The sequence below is a fragment of the Bufo gargarizans genome, chromosome 6 (assembly GCF_014858855.1).
Source record: "Bufo gargarizans isolate SCDJY-AF-19 chromosome 6, ASM1485885v1, whole genome shotgun sequence".
Taxonomy (NCBI): Eukaryota; Metazoa; Chordata; class Amphibia; order Anura; family Bufonidae; genus Bufo; species Bufo gargarizans.
The window spans coordinates 388,730,769-388,756,640 of record NC_058085.1 but is presented as its reverse complement, the minus strand read 5'-3'; the positions used below and the strand labels follow the sequence as shown (position 1 = coordinate 388,756,640).

Sequence of the window (25,872 nt, the reverse complement as noted above, 5' to 3'; positions counted from 1 at the left end):
TTTCATATTGATGACCTATCCTGAGGATAGATCACCGATATAAAGATCCCAGAATACCCCTTTAAGGCTGCCATGGACATTCAATAGCTCTCAGATGCATAGCTTGGTTTATCCAACAGATATCTCTTCCTACTAACCCATATACATACAGGTTCGGTTTGGCCGAATGTATATGTGTATTCATTGGGCAGAGGGCGAACGAAAGCCGCTGCCATACACTTCTGGTGGCAGCTTACCTTCAGGGAGAACAAAAGGATTGTGCAAACAAATTCACTTTGCTTGATCCTTCTCTCCCCCAACATCATCAGGTTCATCCAATAATACACTAATGTGTATATAGAGAGATAGCAGCAGGAGGTTAAATAGGGCAGATCGGAGTGTGGAGAGGGTGACGATCCAAGGGTGGAAGATCACACAGGCTGTGAGTAGGGACAAAAACCGATATAGGGCAGTTTGCAGGGGAAAGCAGCAGCATCCTGGACACACTAATTCAACATGTATTATTGAGAGGGAAACGTCCACTTGAGAAAAGTCTGACATAGGAGCAGGGTGCAAAACTGAATATCAGGGGTCTGAAAATGAATGAAGGAATGAACATTGCAAACTGACATTTTGTGCAACTTTTTTTTTTTTTTTTTTCTGTCTTTCAATATTTTTTTTAATTAATTGAGATAAATACCTTTACTTGTGGAGTACCCCCCGCTGATTCTGCCACCCTGCCTTATTTTTTAAAATATCGCTCCTGCACCTCGCTGTGCCCCCCCCCCACAGTGGGGGGCAGAATCAGCGGGGGGTATAATCTCAATTATTAAAAACCTATGAAAGGTCCTCTTTAAATCAAGGTAACCACTAACATGTAAAATTCATATCTTATACGTCAGTGGTGTCCATAGCTTTTATGGGCTAAGTGCAGGCAAAAAATTAAAATCTAGTGTCCTGTGCTGTGGTGCCGCTGGAGCCAAGTGCTGGTCATGACCCATATGGGTGATGATATGATACTGGGACTCCTCTTTGTGGCTTTTCTAGATGTTCTCTTACGTGAGCGGCTTCCTATATTAACTGCGGCTCCTAACATTACCCTTTGGCTGCTCATACATATTGGACCATTTAGTTTTTATGTTTTTTTTCCCCTCTTCCTTAGATCCTTTCTACTGGGCCTGGTTACCACAAGCCAAAGTTCCATTTTCACAGGAGATCAAAGAACTCATCCTCCCGAAAATCTCAGACCCCAATTTTGTGAAAGATTTAGAGGAAGATCTCTATGAGCTTTTTAAGGTTGGATATCTTGCATATCTCCACTTCTGAGAACCTCCAGATACATTTACATACATAGGGCTCTGTTTGCACCCCGTCTGAGCCTTCCATCAGATATAGACATTGGGAGAACTGCCTCTGACATAAGACTCCATCAGTGGTATAGGTCACTTATTGACTCCCAGCATAGCGTAGTCGGCTATGCTTTTCTATATAGGGGGGGGGGGGGGGGGGGGGAAATCGGTATTTTGACCTCCATCTGTTGAATGAAACCCCATAGATACGTTTGACATGTACTCCAGGAGCTTTCATTGTCTATACAGCAAGATTAAGTGCTACTGATATCAGCCACCCTGCTGTCCTCCTATAGATCTAGTAACCCTTAAAGGGTTTGTCCAGGGTTTTGATATTCGTGGCCCGCCCCGAGGATAGGGCAGGCATCCTCAAACTGCCGGCCCTCCAGCTGTTGCAAAACTACAACTCCCAGCATGCCCGAACAGCCTACAGGTATCAACCTACAGCAGGGCATTATGGGAGTTGTCGTTTTACAACAGCTGAAGGGCCGCAGTTTGAGGATGCCTGGGATAGGTCATCATTACCTGATTGGTGGGGTTCCGATTCCCGGCACCTGTGCTGTTTAGCTGTTTGAAGAGGCGGCTGGCACTTTGGTGAGTGCTGCGGCCTCCTCACTGCTTACAAAGCACTGCACTATTCATTGTATAGCGGCAGTGCTTGGTATTGTAGCCCAGTCCCATTTACTGATGTGACTGATGAACGTGACAGCATTTGCCAAGGAAGAGACTGCAGCGCTCACCAGAGCACCACTGTCTCTTCAAGCAGCTGATCGATGGGGTGCCAAGAGTCGGACCCCCATCGATTTAGATATTGATGACTTATCCTGAGGATAGGCCATCAGTATCAAAATACCAGACAGCCCCTTTAATTAACATATTTTTCGCTCTATAGAATTTACCGGCCCATAAGACGCAGCTAGAGGAGGGCAATAGGAAGAAAATTTATTTTTCATTAGACTTTAGATCAGACTACCAGTCGGACCCGGAAGAAGCGGTTCCAGCACTCGCAATAAAACTTTGTTGCACTTTATTTCTTCTTGTAGCAAATAACTCACATAGACACAATCCTCCACCCAAGCATACTTATCAGACCCCAATGTTAATAAGACCCTCAATCAGACCCCAATGTTAATAAGACCTCAGATCCACAATCGGACCTCAGCTCAGACCCCAATGTGAATGCCCCCCAATCAGACCTCAGATAAGAGCCCAATATAAATTGTGCGCAGCCACAGTACAGCCGGCAGCAGGGGAGCAGGAAGTGGTGAGTGCAGAGCCCGAGGAGCGCTGTATTCACCGCTTCCTGATCCTCCCGTACTAATGAGCGCTCCCATAATGGGAGCACTCGTTACTATTCGCCCTCACTTTGGGGGGAAAAAGTTGTGTCTTATGGGGTGAAAAATACGGTACATATCATATATAACGCGCCTGGTTTTGTATCTTTATATTATAGAAGTTGTCTAATCATGAAAAAAAACTAGGGGTCATCGGTTTGCCCCATTTTCAGCTTCTGGAACTCCCAGCAATCAGATGTTCCCTCGATGCACTGGAAGCTGCAGCCGGCCAAACATGTGCCGAACATGTGCAGCACAGATATGTAGTGTCTACACGTCAGGCATTCGCATGGATGGGCCAGGAGGTACTACTCTGCATTAGAGAGGGGTTTCCTGAACAGTAGCGCACCTCTAGGACACCCATAGACCTAATGTACCACATGGGATAAGTGATCTTAGACCAGTGTTTCCCAACCAGTGTGCCTCCAGCTGTTGCAAAACTACAACTCCCAGCATGCTCGCACAGCCAAAGGCTGTCCGGGCATGCTGGGAGTTGTAGTTTTGCAACAGCTGGAGGCACACTGGTTGGAAAACACTGTCTTAGACAACCACAGTTTTTTTTTTTTTTTGTTTTTTTTTTGGGGGGGGGGGGGGGATTGAATGAGAGGTAATGTGAAGTGGTCGGGGTTTGTGGGTCAGACACGTGACGCAGAATCCAGAAGTTATGAAGAAAGTGTTTGTTCGGGGTAACAATACGAGCCTCTGTTACTCCTGTATCACATTCCTTCCCACGCTTTATACAATTTGCCGTGGTTTACAGTGAAAATTCATGAGCGTTTGTGGTTCGTCAACAAGAAAAAAAAGTTTTTTTTAGCCAAGAAGCAGCAGTAAAACAGATCTGTAGGAGTCGGTCTGAACACGGCCTTGGGCGGGAATGAAAGATTCAGTGATTTAGCAGTGGTCCCTGCAGCGCTGGGGTCCTGGGTCTAACCAGGGACATCTGCCCGGAGTTTGTGTGTTCTCCCCGTGTTTGCCTGGGTTTTCCAGATACTCCAGTTACAAGTAGGTAAATTGGCTACCTACAAAATTGACCCTAGTGTGCATTGTGTGTTGGGGTCAAGTGCCTGTACGGTCTCACAGGTGGTTGCAGCAGAATATATACTGTAATCTATTCCTTTTTGGTTTCTGAATTTCAAGGTAATATGGTGGTTAGTGGTGCCGAGATCTCCTGCACTAGTTTCTCCTTTTTGCTGGCATTGCCAGGGCGCCTGACTGTATATATTTGGTGCAAATGCCCAGATATGTTTTTTACATTTTGGCTGCCTCTGGCAGGGTCATGGGCAGCTTCTTGAACTTCTCTCTCTGGGGGGGTCAAGAATGTCCTTTTTAAGACATTTTCTGGAGGCTGTGTAGTAGACAATTGCCAGTCATTGAACACAATTGGGCGCCCCCCTTAATTTAAAGGGAACCTGTCACTGGGATTTTGGGTATAGAGCTGAGGACATGGGTTGCTAGATGGCCGCTAGCACATCCGCAATACCCAGTCCCCATAGCTCTGTGTGCTTTTATTGTGTATAAAATCCGATTTTATACATATGCAAATTAACCTGAGATGAGTCAGAGCTTGAAAATATGACTCTTCTCTGGTCACACAAGTAAGATATGACTGTTATGTTAATTTGCATATGTATCAAATCAGTTTTTTTACACAATAAAAGCACACAGAGCTATGGGGACTCGGTATTCTGGATGTGCTAGCGGCCATCTAGCAACCCATGTCCTCAGCTCTATACCCAAAATCCCGGTGACGGGTTCCGTTTAAGGCTTTTATATCCTGAGACAGGAGGAGCTGATGGCAATGGAGAGATGGATACTCCATCTTCTATACTATTTGCTCCCCTAACATCCTTTTTAGGGACCCCAGTGTTATAGGTGTACAGTCGTGGCCAAAAGTTTTGAGAATGACACAAATATTAGTTTTCACAAAGTTTGCTGCTAAACTGCTATTAGATCTTAGTTTCAGTTGTTTCTGTGATGTAGTGAAATATAATTACACGCACTTCATACGTTTTAAAGGCTTTTATCGACAATTACATGACATTTATGCAAAGAGTCAGTATTTGCAGTGTTGGCCCTTCTTTTTCAGGACCTCTGCAATTCGACTGGGCATGCTCTCAATCAACTTCTGGGCCAATTCCTGACTGATAGCAACCCATTCTTTCATAATCACTTCTTGGAGTTTGTCAGAATTAGTGGGTTTTTGTTTGTCCACCCGCCTCTTGAGGATTGACCACAAGTTCTCAATGGGATTAAAATCTCGGGAGTTTCCAGGCCATGGACCCAAAATGTCAACGTTTTGGTCCCCGAGCCACTTAGTTATCACTTTTGCCTTATGGCACGGTGCTCCATCGTGCTGGAAAATGCATTGTTCTTCATCAAACCATTGTTGGAAGAAGTTGCTGTTGGAGGGTGTTTTGGTACCATTCTTTATTCATGGCTGTGTTTTTGGGCAAAATTGTGAGTGAGCCCACTCCCTTGGATGAGAAGCAACCCCACACATGAATGGTCTCAGGATGCTTTACTGTTGGCATGACACAGGACTGATGGTAGCGCTCACCTTTTCTTCTCCGGGCAAGCTTTTTTCCTGATGCCCCAAACAATCGGAAAGAGGCTTCATCGGAGAATATGACTTTGCCCCAATCCTCAGCAGTCCATTCACCATATTTTCTGCAGAAGATCAATCTGTCCCTGATGTTTTTTTTGGAGAGAAGTGGCTTCTTTGCTGCCCTTCTTGACACCAGGCATCTTCCAAAAGTCTTCGCCTCACTGTGCGTGCAGATGCGCTCACACCTGCCTGCTGACATTCCTGAGCAAGCTCTGCACTGGTGGCACTCCGATCCCGCAGCTGAATCCTCTTTAGGAGATGATCCTGGCGCTTGCTGGACTTTCTTTGATGCCCTGAAGCCTTCTTAACAAGAATTGAACCTCTTTCCTTGAAGTTCTTGATGATCCTATAAATTGTTGATTGAGGTGCAATCTTAGTAGCCACAATATCCTTGCCTGTGAAGCCATTTTTATGCAACGCAATGATGGCTGCACGCGTTTCTTTGCAGGTCACCATGGTTAACAATGGAAGAACAATGATTTCAAGCATCACCCTCCTTTTAACAGGTCAAGTCTGCCATTTTAACCCAATCAGCCTGACATAATGATCTCCAGCCTTGTGCTCGTCAACATTCTCACCTGACAGCAATGAAATGCAGTGGAAAGGTTTTTTGGGGATTAAGTTAATTTTCATGGCAAAGAAGGACTATGCAATTCATCTGATCACTCTTCATAACATTCTGGAGTATATGCAAATTGCTATTATAAAAACTTGAGCAGCAACTTTTCCAATGTCCAATATTTATGTAATTCTCAAAATTTTTGGCCACGACTGTACACTGTGGCAGATGATGCTCACTTGATGTCTTTTAGTTGGGGTCTCAGACAGACTAAGCCCCCTCTCCGGAACCACCTTTTTAAAATTTTCTCCTGTCCCTTCTTATCTTTACTCTAGGAACTCTGCATTGGACATCTGCATTGTAATTACGGATATGACTTTAGCCTCATCAAGAGGGCGCCATAATAACCCATTATTAATGTCTGTTTTCTGTAGAAAGATCCGGGGTTTGATCGAGGACAGTTCCACAAGCAGATAGCCGTTATGAGGGGGCAGGTAAGTGATTTACCTTTCTTCGTACATCTCCTTCAGTCCTCGCTGGTGCATATACTTGCTGTGTATGTAATAACCTGACCACTTGGCATATTGGGACCATGGCCGCGTCTCCTGGACCTACTTAAGAGAGGTGCCACTGATGCGGCCACGTGGTCTCCCTCAGCCATTCGGCCACAAGGCATGTAGTATTGTTGTAAGGTGTCTTTCAGTGGGTGCAATTGCAGCTTAAGTTAGGGGGGGGGGTCTGTCTGCATATTCTTTTATTTAGGTGGACCACCAATCGAGGATTGTTTATCTGTCATTACACATTTTCATATCTTCCGAAAAAAATTGATAGGACCTGCTATGTGCTGGAGCAGCTTTTTTTTGGGAAACCTGCATAATGATGTTATCTGTCTTCTTTTGAGTGCTGTCACTGATCTGCAGATGTGTAATCGTGTGCGTGGCTTTTGTACAGATAATTAAAAAGGTTTTCCGAGATATTTTTACTGATGATCTATTCTCTGGATAAGTCATCAGTATCTGATGTGAGAGGGACAGACACCCAGGGACCCGCCAATAAGCTGTTTGAGAAGGCAGCGGCGCTTGCAGTAGCGCTGCTGCATTTTCTCAGCTCACCAAGTACAGCGCTGTCAATTGTACAGTGGCTATGCTTGCCGTGTGACCAATAAACGTGACATCACTGGCCTAGGAAAAGCTACTGCGAGTGCTGGTGCCTTCTCAAACAGCGGGGTCCTGGGTGTCAGCCCCCACCAATCAGATACTGATAATCTATCCAGAGTATAGGTCATCAGTAAAAATATCTCAGAAAACCCCTTTAAAGGGGCATTCCCTTGTCAGACATTGATGGCATATCACTAGGATAGATGGGAACTACTCCTATCTCCAGAACAGGGTCCTTTAAATGAAGGAAAGCACACCACGCATGTGAAAGCGCTCCGCTATTTCCGGCAGTCCCATAGCAGTGAATGGAGAGTTGGCCATGCGTGTGTAGTGTGCTCCCCATTTACCACTATGGGATTTCCAAAAATAGTTGATCACGCTCCCATAGCAGTGAATGGGTCTGGACCTGTCTGTGGAATCCGCATAGATTTTGCTTATGCATTGGGGACCGCAAATTGCACGGAACGGCCGAACAACAGCTGTGTGGATGAGGCCCTAAAATTGTAGATAACGAAAGGATGAACACAGTCCAAAATAGCCACACCAGGAGCTCCACTCTCCCCCAAATCACAGCGATTCAGTCATGCGGACTTCAACCATGAAATTGATGCTATTATATTGTACTCCCGACCCGTGTCCTCTTTCATACAAAATCACTGGTTACACGGGTAAATTCCAATATGTGAAGGACGCAGATCCCAACATCATCTTCTTGGCCTCCTGCACCCCCGCGGAGAAAGGATATATTTATGTATGGGTGTGCCTCTGTTAATTATAAGAGTAAGGGTGGGCCGAGTCCCCCGAAACGTCACTTGATGGCGGAGGAAGCCAAGAGGATGTCATTTGCTTTGTACATTACATTTTGGATGCGTGTAGTCAACAATTCTTCTTTTAATATTCAAAATGCATTACCCTTCTGCATAGGGGACAGCATTATAGTGCTAATGATATTATTATGGTATTTAGCAACGGCATTAATATAGTTAGTACCAGTATTATAGTATTTCGTGGCACTATTATAGTATTTAGCAGTGGAATTCGAATATTTAGTAACAGTATCTTAGTATTTTAGTGCCAGTATTATAATTTTTACTAGCTGTATTTATCAATTTAGTGCCAGTATTACAGCATTATAATTTTTTGTGACAGCATGGTAGTATTTAGTACCAGTATTATAGTGTTTTAGTGGCGGTATTAGTGTTTAGCAGTGGCATTGTAATATTTAGTAGCAGTATCTTTAGTATTGAGTGCCAGTATTATAATTTTTATTAGCAGTATTATAGTATTTAGTGCCAGTAGTATTGTATTTAGCAGCGGCATTATCATATTTATTAGCAGTTTTATAGTATTTAGTGACAGAATTATAGTATTGTTTCACTATTGCGCTAGTATTTAGCAGTTAACATTTTACACTGTAATATTTTGTAGCAGTATTTAGTGCGAGCATTATAATTTATACTACCAGTATTATAGTATTTAGTGTCAATATTATAGTGGAGTTGTCACTTCCCCACTGCATTTCATATCACATTCAAAATGCAGGGGGCGGCGTTAGCAGTTATGAATTCTGTGCTCCATCCTGAGGCATGATGGGAGTAAAATTTTATATATAATAGGAAGAATGTTTAGAAAAATTGTTATTTTCTGTAAATGAGATGTGATCCTAAATATTTTTTTTCCCCCCAGATCCTCAACTTGACTCAAGCTCTTAAAGATGAAAAGAGCCCATTGCAGTTGGTCCAGACTCCGCCTGTCATAGTGGAAACGGCGCGGTCCCATCAGAAGAGCACCAGCGAGTCCTATACACAGAGCTTCCAGAGCCGCAAGCCATTCTTTTCCTGGTGGTAACACACAGACAACCACTTGCTTCGGAAACACCAGAAAGGTGTCAGTCTGCAGCTGTAAAGCCACTACTTGGACATCAAACGAGATGAAAACTGACAAGTGGAGAGAACTTAGTCTGGATTTTTGGAGCGCTATTATAATTGACTAATTCACTGCCATGGAATATATACTAAACTAAATCCATTCCGGGTGCATGCATGCGGCATTAGGGATGCAATACGACACCGCGTGTAATCACAGAATTCAAGCCAAGATGAAGCTTTACCCTTTAATTGTATTATTACCGAATCCATCCAAGAAATGCTAGCCAGCAGTAAAACGTCCACACTACCTGATACTACTACATATAGTACCTGTGCACTTTCTCCTAGAGCAGATTGCTGGAAGTTGTAGTTCCACGGATCTGGCTCTTCCATAAACCTGATTTTGAAATAACCTAGTCATGCACGCCAGCCTTGCAACGAAATTTCTAGAACTAGAGGTACCGCATAGGTATGACATGTGCATGTTCTAGATTACTGGACAGTGCATCGTACAGACTGCCACCTAATGGATGCCAGTGGTATTGCATGCACTGGTAGTTGTACAGTCTGTATGAAGGCAGTGGGGGAACTTGTTTTCCCAGCCTCTTGCTCCGTGTGTGTGTATAGGGGATATACACACAGTGACACGCTCGTGATCCCTGCACATGCTCCAAAGTTTAAGTTACAAAACCCTCAGTGAGGGTTGTATTATATTTTTTAAAGGTACAGATAGCATCGGTTGTGTTTTAGCCTTCTCCATAAAATCTGCTATTTATAATTTCGGCAAATCTTTGTGGATTTGTTCAGAAAGGAAAACTGGCTGTTAAAAAAACAAACAATTTTTTTTTTAAACACAAACCCTATGGCAGATAAAATAAATGTTAACCAGTTAAAGGTCCTGCTGTTATCTGTGTTCATTGACTACGTGCCTTGGGAATTTTCCACAAACCACTAGCGAGTGTGCAGCTGCAATCAGAATTATTCAACCCCCATTACATACAGGTCCTTCTAAAAAAATTTGCATATTGTGATAAAGTTCATTATTTTCTGTAATCTACTGATAAACATTAGACTTTCATATATTTTAGATTTATTACACACAACTGAAGTAGTTCAAGCCTTTTATTGTTTTAATATTGATGATTTTGGCATACAGCTCATGAAAACCCAGAATTCCTATCTAAAAAAATTAGCATATTTCATCCGACCAATAAAAGAAAAGTGTTTTTAATACAAAAAAAGTCAACCTTCAAATAATTATGTTCAGTTCTGCACTCAATACTTGGTTGGGAATCCTTTTGCAGAAATGACTGCTTCAATGCGGCGTGGCATGGAGGCAATCAGCCTGTGGCACTGCTGAGGTGTTATGGAGGCCCAGGATGCTTCGATAGCGGCCTTAAGCTCATCCAGAGTGTTGGGTCTTGCGTCTCTCAACTTTCTCTTCCCAATATCCCACAGATTCTCTATGGGGTTCAGGTCAGGAGAGTTGGCAGGCCAATTGAGCCCAGTAATACCATGGTCAGTAAACCATTTACCAGTGGTTTTGGCACTGTGAGCAGGTGCCAGGTCGTGCTGAAAAAGGAAATCTTCATCTCCATAAAGCTTTTCAGCAGATGGAAGCATGAAGTGCTCCAAAATCTCCTGATAGCGGCTGCATTGACCCTGCCCTTGATAAAACACAGTGGACCAACACCAGCAGCTGACATGGCACCCCAGACCATCACTGACTGTGGGGACTTGACACTGGACTTCAGGCATTTTGGCATTTCCCTCTCCCCAGTCTTCCTCCAGACTCTGGCACCTTGATTTCCGAATGACATGCAACAGTCCAGTGCTGCTTCTCTGTAGCCCAGGTCAGGCGCTTCTGCCGCTGTTTCTGGGGAATGTGGCACCTGTAGCCCATTTCCTGCACACGCCTGTACACGGTGGCTCTGGATGTTTCTACTCCAGACTCAGTCCACTGCTTCCGCAGGTCCCCAAGGTCTGGAATTGGTCCTTCTCCACAATCTTCCTCAGGGTCCGGTCACCTCTTCTCGTTGTGCAGCGTTTTCTGCCACACTTTTTCCTTCGCACAGACTTCCCACTGAGGTGCCTTGATACAGCACTCTGGGAACAGCCTATTCGTTCAGACATTTCTTTCTGTGTCTTACCCTCTTGCTTGCGGGTGTCAATGATGGCCTTCTGGACAGCAGTCAGGTCGGCAGTCTTACCCATGATTGCGGTTTTGAGTAATGAACCAGGCTGGGAGTCTTTAAAAGCCTCAGGAATCTTTTGCAGGTGTTTAGAGTTAATTAGTTGATTCAGACGATTATGTTAATAGCTCGTTTAGAGAACCTTTTCATGATATGCACATTTTTTGAGATAGGAAATTTGGGTTTTCATGAGCTGTATGCCAAAATCATCAATATTAAAACAATAAAAGGCTTGAACTACTTCAGTTGGTGTGTAATGAATCTAAAATATATGAAAGTCTAATGTTTATCAGTACATTACAGAAAATAATGAACTTTATCACAATATGCAATTTTTTTTAAAAGGACCTGTATTTGGCTGATAGGTTTATCTTCAGCGCTGCAAGCTGGATTTCGCCCCCCAAAAAACTTTTATGCAGTTTTTAAAGCCAAAATCAGGAACGGATCATAAAAGGAGAGAGAGAGTAAACAGAACCGATCCAACATCTCCTCTTTTTTTAATTCGATACTGGTTTTGGTTTCCAAAACGATATCGGGAAACCTGACCGTGTGGTCGTACCCTAATGGTACCTGCACCCATTGCAGATTCTCCTGCAGAAAAACCCACAGTGTAAGGCCCCATGCACACGGCCGTGTTTCACAGCCATGTGCGGGCCGTGGAACCGCGGCCTGGATCCCTCCTGAGAGCAGGAGCGCACGGCGTCACTGGTTGCTATGACGCCGTGCGCTCCCTGCTGCCGCTGCAATACAGTAATACACTGGTATGATCTATACCAGTGTATTACTGTACTGTGCAGGGAGCGCACGGCATCATAGCAACCAGTGACGCCGTGCGCTCCTGCTCTCAGGAGGGATCCAGGCCGCGGTTCCACGGCCCGCACACGGCTGTGAAACACGGCCGTGTGCATGGGGCCTAAGGCTGGGTTCACACGGGCGTTGCGGGAAAATGTGTGATTTTTCTGCGCGAGTGCAAAGTGCTTTAATCGCGTGTGAGAAAAATCGGCATGTTTGGTACCCAGACTTCTTCACAGAAGTTCGGGTTTGGTAGTGGCGTTGTGTAGATTTTATTATTTTCCCTTATAACATGGTTATACGGAAAAATAGCATTCTTAATTCAGAATGCTAAGTAAATTGGGGATGGAGGGGTTCAAAAAATTAAATAAAAATTTAACTCGCCTCATCCAGTGGATGAGGGGAGTCTAATATTAAATTATATATATATATATATAAATTTAATATTAGACTCCCCTCATCCACTGGATGAGGCGAGTTAAATTTTTATTTTTTGAACCCCTCCATCCCCAATTTACTTAGCATTCTGTATTATTTTCCCTTAACCATGTTATAAGGGGAAATAATAAAGATCGGGTCCCCATCCTGATTATCTCCTAGCAACCATGTGTGAAAATAATTCACTTCTATGGGGCCTGTGTTGCGTGAAAATCACCGCTCATGTGCACAGCCCCATTGGAGTGAATGGATCCAGATTCAGTGTGGGTGCAATGCCTTCACCTCGCGCATTGCACCCGCGGGGAATTCTCGCCCGTGTGAAAGGGGCCTAATAAAGTACCAGCAAACTTGCCCTGCGCCCCTGCTACACCCAAGTGGCAAGGACAGCATAAAAACTCAGCACGTGACAAAGTATTGTTGCACGGGCATTTAAGTTGGAAAACGTGTGTCTTGCAACTCTTTATATACCATTTGAGTTAGTAAATGACCCCCACTATCTACACTACCTGGACGTGACAGAAAGAGGACGCTATCAGAGGCTGTTGGCAGATTCCTGAGGAGGCAAGTGGTCAGAGACCCTTAAGTAACTGCAAAAATCCAGCAGCAAGATTTGCTAACAGCAGGCGCTGAGGTTTCAGTTTGAACAGTAAGGCCACATTCACACAACCACATTTGAGATCCATGTTCTATACCCAATTTTTGCAGGTGGGACACTGTTCTATTCATTTCTATGGGGTCTCTCCCCCCCCCCCCCTCCCAAAAAAAAAACAAAAAAAAACACTGCACACTCTAGGTGCCATCTGCATCCTTGTCACCGTCCCGCAAATTATAGAACAGGTCTTATTCCTGTTCATTTTGCAAAGAGCATTTAGGCCTCCTGCACACAAACGTGTGCGCCCCGTGGTTGTGCTGCGGCCCGCAATGCACGAACACTGTCCGTGGGGCAGCCGCAGGGGATCGCTGACCCATTCACTTTAATAGGTCTGCGATCCGGCTATTCTGCAAAAAGATAGGACATGTTCTATCTTTTTGCGGGACGAAACCCCACGGAAGCACTCCGTAGTAGTTCCGTTCCGCATCTCCGGACCCATTCAAGTGAATGGGTCCGCATCCATGATGCGGAATGCCCATGGAATGATACCCGTGTATTGCGGATCTGCAATTAGGCCTCTTTCACACGACCGTATGGCTTTTTCAGTGTTTTGTGGTCCGTTTTTCATGGTTCCGTTTGGCGTATACAGTGATTACATAGAAAAAAAAAATTGGACAGGGCATAAACATTTTCAATAGATGGTTCCACAGGAACGGATACATTTCCGTATGTGTTCTGTTTTTTTTTGCTGACCCATTGACTTGAAGGCAATAATAGGACACGTTCTTTCAACGGAAACTGAATGCATATTCAGTTTTTTTGCGGAACCATTGAAACGAATGGTTCCATATACAGAATGCAAAAAACGGCCCATAAACGAAAAAAATAAGTCATATGAAAGAGGCCTTATAGTGAGAAAAGACAGAATGTGTATTTTGTGGACTTCAATACTGATCCAGTCATGTGCAAGAGGCAAATACTAAACAACGGTCTCCATCCTTGAATTCCAAGACGTACACATCTACTGCCCCAAAACCTCAAGAAAAGTCAGCTTCAACATGCTCAAAGCCATATGAATAAGCCACAAAAGGTTTGGGATTATGTTCTGTGGAGCAATGAAACTAAATGGGAACCTTTTGGACCTACAGATCTATCTATGCCTGGAGGAGGAAAAATGAAGCATTTGCTGCTTGCAGTGACATGACGAGGCTCTGGGGCTACTTTGCTTCCTGTGACACTGGAAACCTGCAAGATGGATTCAATCAAGTATGAGGAAATCTTACTAAAAGAAAATTCTAACTAGACTTCTGTGAGGAAACTAAAGTTTGGGCGTCATTGGACCTTCCAATAGCACAGCGATTCCAGGCAGTCCTCAAAGTCCACCAAGGCTTGAATTCAGGAGAAGTCCTAGAAGATTCTGTAGAGCAGTCACAAGCACCTGATTTGAACCCACAGCTTTGGTGGGAGTTGAAGAAGGCAGCTGCAGCATGCAAACCTAAAAGGCCCTTTCACACGCTCCGTGATCCTCCGTTCTGGATGCCGCTCTTCTTGCAGGAGCTCACGGCCTTAGGCCGAATGCACACGGCCATTTTTCACGGCCGCGAACGGTCCGTAGAACCGCGGCCTGGATTCCTGCTGAGAGCAGGAGCGCACGGCGTCATTGGTTGCTATGACTCCGTGCGCTCCCTGCTGCCGCAATACAGTATAATGGGGGATTCAGCCCGCACAACCCCTAGCAGGTGCAGAGTGCTATGGCGAAATACAGATACAAACGCAAAAACACAATGCAATAGCACACTGCAACCAGCACTCTGCCCTGCCTTTATGCTGGATGTTGAATAAGGCATTGGTGTACATTTTGGCCAAAGCGTAATAAGCCACTCACCAATACAGTGGTATGATCTATACCAGTGTATTACTGTACTGTGGCGGCAGCAGGGAGCGCACGGCGTCATAGCAACCAATGACGCTGTGCGCTCCTGCTCTCAGCAGGAATCCAGGCCGCGGTTCCACGGACCGCTCACGGCCGTATACCGATTTATAAAGCTGTGTGCCTCTGCATGACCTTACTTCTACAGGATCAGAGGGACAGCTTTATGTCAGTATGATTCTGTATCAGTAAGGTGCTGCAGAGCACACAGCATTATAAATCAGTATAATGCAGTGCGCTCCTGCAAGACTAGCAGCGTCCAGAATGGAGGATCAAGATCACACGCACGAGTCCTGCACTGCACGCGCTCACCTGAAATAGGCCTCATGCACACGAACTTATTTTGTTTCAGTGTCCGTTCCATTTTTTTTGCGGATAGGATTCAGACCCATTCATTTCAATGGGTCCGCATCCGTATGTCCGTTCCGTAGCCCCGCAAAAAAATAATAATTTAGAACATGTCCTATTGTCCGTTTTAGGCATTGTTATAATGGAGCCGTGCAAAAAAAAAAAAAAAAACACGGATGTCATCTGTTTTTTGCAGATCCGCAAAACACATACGGTCGTGTGCATGTAGCTTTAAGAATATTAGTGAACTATGAAAAATGGGCCAAGAGTCCTCATGAACACTGCTAGGAGCTGGCGTCTGGCTATACATCATATTTGCAGAAGGTCATAAAAGCAGGGGGCTGTGCTAAAGACAGTCATGAAGGGGTTGAATCATTCTGAGATTATAGTAATCCAAGTGACATTGTGTGGACTTTGAGAAACAACTTGTTATATTAGTTGTGTTGAGTCATTTAAAGGGGTTGTCCCATTTCCAGAACTTATCCCCCAGCCACAGGATAGTGTCTGATCGGCGGCGGTGTGACCACTGGGTTAGGCTAGAATCAAGTCAGCTCAGTGGGTGGTTTCAGTAGTGTATCTGATACCGCACCATGAGCTCATCAGACCAACTGTGTAACGGTATAACACCAGACGCGGCCCCGTGTGTAACAGCAGTCCTAGTAAGTCTGCAGCAACATAAACATTCAAGGATCTGCAGCAGAAATTTCTACTGAACACGGCCTAATGCATTCACACAGGGTTTGCAGTAAAATGTCAGACACGCGACAATGCTTTTACTTTTTATTGTCCGAGCAGAAGATGAGGTTTTCCCAAGGTTATTTACTTGCCGCCATCTACGGTAATAACTAAGCTTCAGCATGGATCTTTGTTCGGATGAGCAGACTACAGACTTATCCCTGTCTTTTGAATAAATATCTTCCTGCGAGATATCGCACCTCTGATATCATATCGGCGGTGGACAACACTGTAGACAGATCCCAATCGGACTATAAAGACTCGGCCATGAGAACTTTCCTAGAGATCAATAGACAGCAATTCGAAGGTTGCCCATAATCAATGGTACATAGTGTTTCTCTGGCGCAGCTCCCCTATAGCTGCCTGTAATAAATACCATAAATAACGGCCAGGATGGTTCCACATCTTCACCATGTAAAGTTACTCATTTGGAGTGTTACCTAAGGATTTAGTGTCAGTAGTGCAGAATTACATAAGAGGCAGCAGTCGTGGTCGCCGTCAGCTGCTGGTTCTTGCATAGGTTTCCAGTTTGTGAAGCAGCAGCGGGGACAACCGTCCCAGGACCTTGCACAGTTCATCGCCTGATTTGGTGCAGGTAGTCTGGGATCTGCCTCTTCTGGTGCAGTCTTAGTTTATTCTTTTGTCTGTGGATTCCAGAGGATTTCTTGGCCCCGCAGAGTGCTGGCCTCTCTTGAGCATCACCGACGGGCTGAGGGGGATCCTCCTCTCCAGAATTCCCATCTTCTTTAATGCTGTAAGGGAATTAGAAAATGACTGTCAGCCCTTCTCAGGAGAGAGGAATAAACAAAAAAAACAAAAAAAAACACACAGTTCAATCATGAATATTAAAAGGGGTATTCCTACTTTATGACAAATCCATCCACAGGATATATGCCATAAATGTCTGTTGAGGGTGACCCAGCTGGATAGGCAGAGAATGAAGGGAGAGATAGCAGCTTCATGTGTGCGGCCCCCTCCATTCACTTTTATGGGATTTACACAAAACAGTAGAACAAGTGTGGAGAGCGACAAAGACATGGGGGCCGCCTTTCCATTTATCCTCAGCCCCCTCACCAGGCAGGCCGGGAAACCTTGTTGTCTCCAAAAATTCTGGTCCCGAAGCTTTCTGCATCTACCAGACGTTAACAGCATATCCTGGGGCTATTCTATAAATGCCCAAGGTTAGAATGCTTTTAGAAAGTTCTCCGCTTTTGAACAATTCCTGGTGGTTAGAAAGTTAAATCGACCACAGGTCCAGCTTCAGGAACCCCTGGTGATCAGTAGAGATGAGCGAACCTGAACTTTATGGGTTCGGCAGTCGGGCAGTGGAGGAATCCAGTTATCGATTGCTTTTAAACAGAATTCTATGACGGAATGCAAAACGGAAGGCTGTAAGAGGCATTCTGTTTTGCTCCGTCATAATACAAGTCTAGTTTTTATCCCCCCCCCCCAAACAAAACAAAAGATGCTGATCTGGCACCACTGACTCAATGATTTTCATGCCAGATCTGGTTAGTTGCATTTTGCAAACCGGACACAAAAACACTGCTTGCAATGGTTTTGTATCCAGCGGCAGGACATAATGGATGAATACTAACCATGTAATTTAGGTTTTCAGATCCTTTATCGGATCTCAAATCCTGAACAAGACGACGCAGATGTGAAAGTAGTCTTATTCAGTGATGGACCGAGTCTGCCAGAGCCCGTATAGGATCAGGTAGTGTTAGGCTACTTTCACACTCGCGTTTGTTGCGGATCCGTCATGGATCTACACAGACTGATACGTTCAGATAATACAAACGTCTGCATCCGTTCAGAACGGATCAATTTGTATTATCTTTAACATAGCCAAGACAGTCTTGAACACCATTAAAAGTCAATAGAGGACGGATCCGTTTTTTCTATTGTGCCAGATTGTGTCATAGAAAACAGATCCATCTCCATCGACTTACATTGTGTGCCAGGACGGATCCGTTTGGTTTAGTCTAGTCAAGCGGACAGCAAAACGCTGCAGGCAGCCTCCAGAGCGGAATGGAGACTGAACGGAGGCAAACTAATGCATTCTGAGCGGATCCTTATCCATTCAGAATGCATTAGGGCAAAACTGATCCGTTTTGGACCGCTTGTGAGAGCCCTGAACGGATCTCGCAAATGGAAAGCCAAAACGCGAATGTGAAAGTAGCCTTAGTGAGACAACCCCTTTAAAATCACCCCACCGATCTAAGGGTGCCTGGCTGGTTTTGTACAGTCCCTCTATTGCTCGACTGTTCCCATATCTTTCATAGGATACAATGGAGAGAGAGACGATATTCTGGCTGACAACAGAAAGGACCCTTACCAGAGTTTACTGAAGTTTTGCACAGACAGTCCTCCGATCCCATCACCGCTCCGTTTCTGATGCGATAAACGAAAGCCCTTGTTCCTCTTCTTTCTCCGGAGCTTGATCAAGGCGTCTGCAACGTGCCTGTCTCCGGCGTAGTTGTAGATGATCTGAGCTCGTTCATCCGCGAGCTCATCCCCGTTGGTGCGGAAGAGCGTCTGTATCTGCAGGAGGTCAATGTCTTTGAAAATGTTGGCTGAGGCCTTTTTCCTGGTCCGTGGTTCTGGGGCCTGCCACGCTGCTGCAGGGGAGCTGATGACAGAAGCTGGCGTGCCCATGATGGAACAGCCTGACAAATACTGCAAGAGACAAAAAAAATATGAAGTGAAAGCTGCTCAGAGATCAAGATTTGCATACAGATGTCTCAGTAAGATATGCATGCGAGATATGTATCCTACCTCCCCCATATCGGAGCAAAAACAAGTTTCAGTTCCTTGTTGTAACTAGTTCTGCTTTTTGCCCTGGCCAGGTGTGTCTCCAGCCAGATTACCTAGTCACTGAGGGTTAACCCTTTAAATCTCTGCACCCAGCTCTCATCTGCAAGTCATATTGAAGCAGCACCGTGGCTACCTGGCTCCTTGGAGTAGTCTGGGGCCCTGCACACTTCGACATTGATGAAACATTCCTAGGTCTGGAGTCTCCAACCTGTGGCGAAACTACAACCCCTAGTGTGGGTATGCTGGGCGTAGTAGTTTCACAACAGCTGGCAAGCCAAATACCTCCAAAGTCTGGTTGGTGAGGACTCGCCAAACATGGTACTCAATGTAGTTCTATGGTACACAGTGCCACTCTGGACCATGCAACGCACGTGGTTTGGCAGATTAGTTCCATTTCGGTAAAATGCAAAACCAGACAGCCTTCTACTCATGATTAGTGAGGGTCCCTGTGGTCGGACCCCCAGGGTTTGCAAGGGGCAGAGGTCTTGTCAATACTGGAGAGCATGGAGACCACTGCCCTAAGGACTCCAATTGATTTTTAAAAGCGTGGAGCCCCTGTGGCCCTGATTTTGACCTAGGCCTCATCTGCACACAGACTATATGTTCTTTCCAGTATTTGAGTTGCATGCCAAGAAGTATTTGGCCTATTAAATGGGCCCTAGTGAACGTGTGTGGCATGGGATCATTAACTGCGAGCCCCACTGGGAACAGGGACTAATGACAAGCTCAGCTAAAGAAACACTGTAAGCACAGTGTCAGATGGATGCAATATAGCTGCATTTTTAAAAAGGTTAGCACAACGGCACCAAAGCTGGACCTTTAACTGAACTTAGTTCATCATAAGAGCAGGTTCACACGCTTCTAAATGCAATGTCTATTTGATGGGGAGTTTGCAGCAGAAGTACAAGGCTGATCCTTGGATTTCTGATGCAGATTTGTAGTTTGTTATGCTGCTAATCCAATGGTGGATGAGCTCCATGCAGAAATGATCTGGAGCTATATGGATTTCCATCATAAACAATGGGTTGGGGATTTGCCATGTTACCCCCAGGAATATGCACCAAAATCCGCTCTTTAAACCATGCAAACATACCCTCAGGGTCCATTCACACATCTGCAAAATGGGTCCGTATCCGTTCCGCAATTTTGCAGACCCATTCATTTTCAATGGGGCCAGAATGTGCTGTCCGGATCCGCACTTCTACATCCGCAAAAAAAAAAAATAGAACCTGTCCTATTCTTGTCCGCAATTGCAGACAAGATTAGGCATTTTCTATTATAGTTCCGGCGATGTGCGATCTGCAAATTGCGGAATGCACATTGCCAGTGTCCGTGTTTTGCGGATCCACAAAACACTTACACACGTGTGAATGGACCCTCAGGCTACCAGCACACTGCGCAGATTGGAATGCAGGAAATCTGCACCAAAACTGCATAAAATAAATATGCACTAGATAGTACATAAATCGGGAAATGTTTTTTTACAGTACAAATTAATTTATGAAGTCGATTCGCTCATCCCTATACATGACATTTGTCTAATGTCATTCCCTTTGCTGGTACTTTATTATGCTGCAGTTTTTCCATACAAGAATCCGCAGGCGAAAAAAAGAAATAAAATAAAAAAAAAAAAAACACACACACATCATGTGCAGGTAGCCAAAGGGCATTTTCATATGTAGTGGTCTGGGTGTGCATTTTGCAGTGTGGGAAAAAAATTAAATATTGCAGTTTTTAACCACTAATTGATGATGTTCTGCAGAGAACATAACTACAACTTTTGCCGTGTGTGAAGGCGCCCTAAGATTTTGTGGCAGAAAATTCTGCAACTGAAAATTCGTTCCATTCACCTTAGAAATCCATGTGCTGGCTGACCCATGCAAATCAATGAAACTGATTTTCAGTTGTGGAAATGTCTGAAATAAAATCTGATACGTGTGAAGGCGTCCTAACACAACAAAATTGCTGGAATGAGTAGTAAAAAAGCCTTTCGTTTTCCTGTGCAGCACATGTATCGCCATGTCTGAATGCACCCCAAAACAGCGAGGGGTCTGTATGTTGTTCTCTTAAAGGGCATCTGTCAGCAGATTTGTACCCATGACACTGGCTGACCTGTTACATGTGCGCTTGGCAGCTGAAGGCATCTGTGTTGGTCCCATGTCCATATGTGCCCGCATTGCTGGAAAAAAAAAAATCTTAATATATGCAAATGAGCGTCTAGGAGCAACGGGGGCGTTGCCGTTACACCTAGAGGCTCTGCTCTCTCTGCAACTGCCGCACTTCGATTGACAGGGCCAGGCAGTGTAAACATGATCACACCTGGTCCTGTCAAAGTGCAGAGGGTGTGGCAGTTGCAGAGCCTCTAGGTGTAACGGCAACGCCCCCGTTGCTCCTAGAGGTTCATTTGCATATATTAAATGTCGCAATATTTGCTGAAACTTCACAGGCCATACAATTTACAGTAGGACAGAGCCAATATTGTTAATGTTTTTAAAAGAATTGGGTTCTGATACAGCAAGGCCATAAATGAGATTTTGCTTTGTTTGCACTGAGGTTGTGGTCCCTAGTACAGGAAATTCGCAAGATGTCACATTGCTCGGGTACATATGACAGTGACACAAAGTAACCGCCGGTGATGGAGGCCTTCCTGCTGCATCACCCACAGCACACGCCAAGCTGCCTAAATCCCGGCTAACCCTTCCTGCGTTATCTGTGATTAGAAGGCATCACACGTCCTGCCCTGGAGACGCGCCAGCCTCATGATCCGGGGCTCTGCCCATGTGAGTCACATAATCATCACATGCTGTACAAATATACATCGGGGTTGGACCGAATAATCTTCTATACACAGCATGTACTGGTACAATCCTGCACGCTGAAGTCTTTACCACCCTACAGGATGGGCCAACCTCGTGGGCACCCAGAGATATGCATCGCCCACCATGCCCTATGCAACTATGGGTGGTGTAGGCACAGTGGGCACTCTGCATGTAAGACTGATGTTCTGCTTTACAATAAGATTCTGTTTTGTCACCTTTTTTAAAATCTCTGGATATGAACAACAAGAATGTATTCATTCACTTACAGCAAGCAGAGGATGACATCCTGTACAAATCTAATACTATTTACTCCTGGGGGAGTTTGCTACAAATGAATCCAGTCTAGGTAATTCTGTAACATCACACTTCTCTGCCCTTTCATGACAGTTTGCTACAATGTATCAGTCTGTGGAGTCCAAGCTGTTTAGCTCACAGGAGGATACAACTGCAGCTGTGACAAACCTTCAGCTGTGAGAAGTATTTGGTCTGCCTCAAAAGGCTACTTTCACACTAGAATTTTGGCTTTCCGTTTGTGAGATCCGTTCTGGGCTCTCACAAGCGGTCCAAAATGGATCAGTTTGCATTCCAATGCATTCTGAATCGAAAAAGTATCCGCTCAGAATGCATCAGTCCAGTCACCATTCCGCTCTGGAGGCTGCCCGCCTGACGAAGCGGAGCCAAACGGATCCGTCCTGGCACACAATGTAAGTCAATGGGGACGGATCCGTTTTCTCTGACACAATAGAAAACGGATCCGTCCCCCATTGACTTTCAATGGTGTTCAAGACAGATCCGTCATGGCTATAGAAGATTTAATACAACCGGATCCGTTCATGACGGATGCATGCGGTTGTATTATTGCAACGGAAGTGTTTTTGCAGATCCATGATGGATCCTCAAAAAAACGCTAATGTGAAAGTAGCCCAAGCCTATATGCACCGGTCTTGCCAGAATCCACATCAGGGTCACTTAGTTTTCATAGAGGCCTATGAAAAGTTTTGAGAATGCGATGTGTGCAAGCTTCTCCCTTGTTCTAGGGATCGGTGGGGGTCTCAGCACTCAGACCCCCATCAAAACTAATTTGCTCTCACTGTACTAAAAACAAACAAGTCCACAGGTTCCTGCAGCAAGCAGGATAATTCTACTGTACGCGCCGGCGCGGTGGGTGAAGAGCAGTGAAGGGTCTCATGGGGACATTACACCCCTCAGTGACAGCGCCGTACATTGGATAGTGGCTGTGCTTGGTATTGCAGCTCGGTCCCATTCATTTGAAGGGGGACCTCGCTGCAGAACAGCCCAGCAAGTGTGTTCATAGCAGCTGGCGTGCCGGAGGTCGCCGACGCCTGCTATACACCATACCTACTATAGCCTGCAGATCTACAGCTGCTGTGAAAGGACCTGTCTGGGCATGCTGGGAGTTGTAGTTTCGCCACTGCTGTGCGCTTTATGTTTGGATTGTCTTTGACCATATGTGGTGTGAGCTTAACCTTACGCTGACACTGCAGAATAGCAGAGCAACGCGACACACACACCGCATGTGCTACATACATTACATGGGGGCGATATTACATACATGCCACAAACACACAGATATAAGATATGTGGTACTATGTGCACCGTATAGGAATGATGTATACTTTATGTGAAATTAAACATCTATACATATGTGATCGTATATGTATGATATATACTGTATATTACTATGTGCACTGTATGACATGGTATATAATATGCAATTCACATCTATACATACAGATGTGATCATTTATGCACTGTATTATATATACACAGTATATTACATGTTCATACATAGAAGTGACAACATAAGATATATATATATATATATATAATTATTATATGTGTATTACATCTGTACATACATGTGACGTGGTATATAATGTGATATTACACATCTGTACATACATGCTAATATATGCATGATATATACCATATATTAGATGTGGTAGCATTATATATATATATATATATATATATATATATATTACACATCTGTACATGTGGTAGTATATGCACTGTTTATGTTTTACATGACATGTTATATACATTATATATGTGATACCGTATGTACATTCAAACATATGTAATATACAGTATGCACTGTATATGTATGATATACATTACATGTGATATTACACTGCATGCACAGTACATGTAGGACATGCTACATACATGATAACATTATACTGCATACACTGTACACGTATTACATACATGAAAAATATTACACACACTGTGTATGCACTGTACATGTATGACATGACATAGAACGTGTGTGAGACGTGTTTCCACATGTAATATCACACGCTATAAGGCGCACATACCTGCGCAGACATGCGGCTCAGCAGGCCGGGCAAATGACGCTCCTCCGCTCGGTACAGACTGACTGACTGGCGGTGACTACCTCTCAGGCCATGTACAAACCCCGCCCCGCCCCCAGGTAATTGACGCAAGTACACGGCTCAGCCAATTAGCGCAGTCAGGGGCGGGGCCGTGATATTGGCGGGAGACGTGGCTCAGAGCCATTGACGTCATGAGGGAGAGCTGAGGTGATTGTGTGAGGACAGCGGTCACCCCTCCTCCCCTCAGCCGCAGCCTCTCCTGCCTGTGGTGACATAGCAGAAGTAATAAAGAGTACAGATTACAGTCCACAGCAGCACAGAGCATTTACCCCTGAAATATATAAAAAAAATATGGCTGCCATCACAAGTCCTATGAAGGTCACCCAGCTTTCCTAGAGGAAAGCAAATAGTCTTGTTGTGCTGCCTTATTAGAAAGGCCATTCAGGAATCTGAGAAGGCTGGGTGACAACCCCTGTGTGCCATGTTGGTTAGGTGTCAGAATCAGCGCTTGGCTTTGATAAGCAGGGTCTGTGGTGCACCCTGTGTTTGAGAGAACTTGTGCCTTCAAACAAACCGTTTTGTGGACCGCAAGAAAACACTCCCGAAAATATCACTTTTTGCACTTCAAACCCTTAGTGACATAAAACGGTTTTCCGTCATTTTAAGGCTGGTTTTACACGGGCGTTGCGGATTGGGGCCAGATGCGTTCAGAGTGCGTTCAGTGAAACTCGCACTATTTTGCAAGCAAGTTCAGTCAGTTTTGTCTGCGATTGCGTTTAGTTTAGTTTTTTCCGCGCGGGTGCAATGCGTTTTGATGCGTTTTTTCACGCGCGTGATAAAAAACGGAATGTTTACAAACAACATCTCTTAGCAACCATCAGTGAAAAACGCATTGCACCCGCACTTGCTTGCGGATGCAATGCGTTTTTCACGCAGCCCCATTCACTTCTATGGGGCCAGGGCAACGCAGAACTTATGCGTGAAAAACAACGCTCATGTGCACAGACCCATTGAAATGAATGGGTCAGGATTCAGTGCGGGTGCTATGCGTTCACGTCACGCATTGCACCCGCGCGGAAAACTCGCTCGTGTGAAAGGGACCTAATACTGATGAGTCATTGTCTGATTGGTGGGGGTCCGACACCAGGGACCCCCACTTACCAGCTGTTTTGAGGAGGCAGCGGCACTTCTGTGAACGCCTCTGCCTTCTCCCTGCTTACCAAATACAGCGCCGTACATTGTATAGCGGCTGTGCTTGGTATCGCGCTCAGCCCCATTCACTTCTATAGGGCTGAGCTTCTCTTAGGCCACGTGACCAATGAATGTGAACATCACTGGCCTAGGAAAAGCAGCAAGAAGGCAGCAGCGCTCAGGAGCGCAGTTGCCTTCTCAAACAGCTGATTGTCAGGGGTCCCGGTTGTTGTACCCCCCACTGATCAGATACTGATGACCTATTCTGAGGATAGGTCATCAGTATTAAAATGTCAGAAAACCCCTTTAAGCACTCCTCCCAACTGTCCCGGATTCCGGTGGCGGTTGCGGGATAGCTGAGGTATGTCTCAACTCTCTCTTCGTTAGGGTGGCCAGATGTCCAGTAGACTGGTTTCCTGGCTCCCGGTCCTCCGTCCAGCACAAGGCCCGGACAGACACAGGGGTGTGCTATTTTCTGTGGCCCCCATGCACAGACTGCAGCATGTGAGCGTGCTCTCAGACTGACTGCCATTTCCTCTCACCTGCAGTCACTAGACCGAAATGGCCGACATATTTCTCTGTGACTGACTGAGGGGGAGAGAAGCACTCTGGATTCCCGCACATTTCACCTCAAAGGGTTTCTTTAACTTTTTCTCACTGATGACCTGTCCTTTGGATAGGTTATCAGTATCGGATCGGTGGAGGTCCGACACCCAGGACCCCCGCCGATCATCTGTTTGAGAGGGCAGCGGCGCTCGCAGTAGTCAGTGAAGTCATGACTATGTCATGTGGCCTGGCTGCAGCTAA

The 25,872-nt window shown here is 45.1% G+C and overlaps 2 protein-coding genes across 2 annotated transcripts in view; one reads left to right on the top strand and one right to left on the bottom strand.

The window, feature by feature from the left end:
• Positions 1-9,749, top strand: part of LOC122941079 (phosphatidylinositol 4-kinase type 2-alpha-like) — a 34,905-nt gene extending 25,156 nt beyond the window's left edge. Inside the window, exons 7-9 of the mRNA XM_044298069.1 lie at positions 1,142-1,275; positions 6,261-6,320; positions 8,670-9,749. Coding sequence (XP_044154004.1) covers positions 1,142-1,275; positions 6,261-6,320; positions 8,670-8,831 — 356 coding nt within the window. The 3' untranslated portion in view covers positions 8,832-9,749. The remainder of the gene's footprint in view (positions 1-1,141; positions 1,276-6,260; positions 6,321-8,669) is intronic.
• Positions 9,750-15,910: 6,161 nt separating this feature from the next.
• AVPI1 (arginine vasopressin induced 1) lies at positions 15,911-23,954 on the bottom strand. The gene is made up of 3 exons (XM_044297507.1): positions 23,857-23,954; positions 18,217-18,557; positions 15,911-16,630 (listed from the first exon to the last, which is right to left on the bottom strand). The coding sequence occupies exons 1-3, from the start codon at positions 23,866-23,868 to the stop codon at positions 16,453-16,455; spliced, it is 531 nt and encodes a 176-aa protein (XP_044153442.1). The 5' UTR covers positions 23,869-23,954; the 3' UTR covers positions 15,911-16,452.
• Positions 23,955-25,872: the final 1,918 nt, after the last annotated feature.

Excerpts from the sequence above, each read along its gene's own strand:
- AVPI1 (XM_044297507.1), bottom strand. Across the intron at positions 16,631-18,216 it reads CAAAACTTCAGTAAACTCTG|CATTAAAGAAGATGGGAATT; the intron begins GTAAGGGTCCTT and ends ATTCCCTTACAG.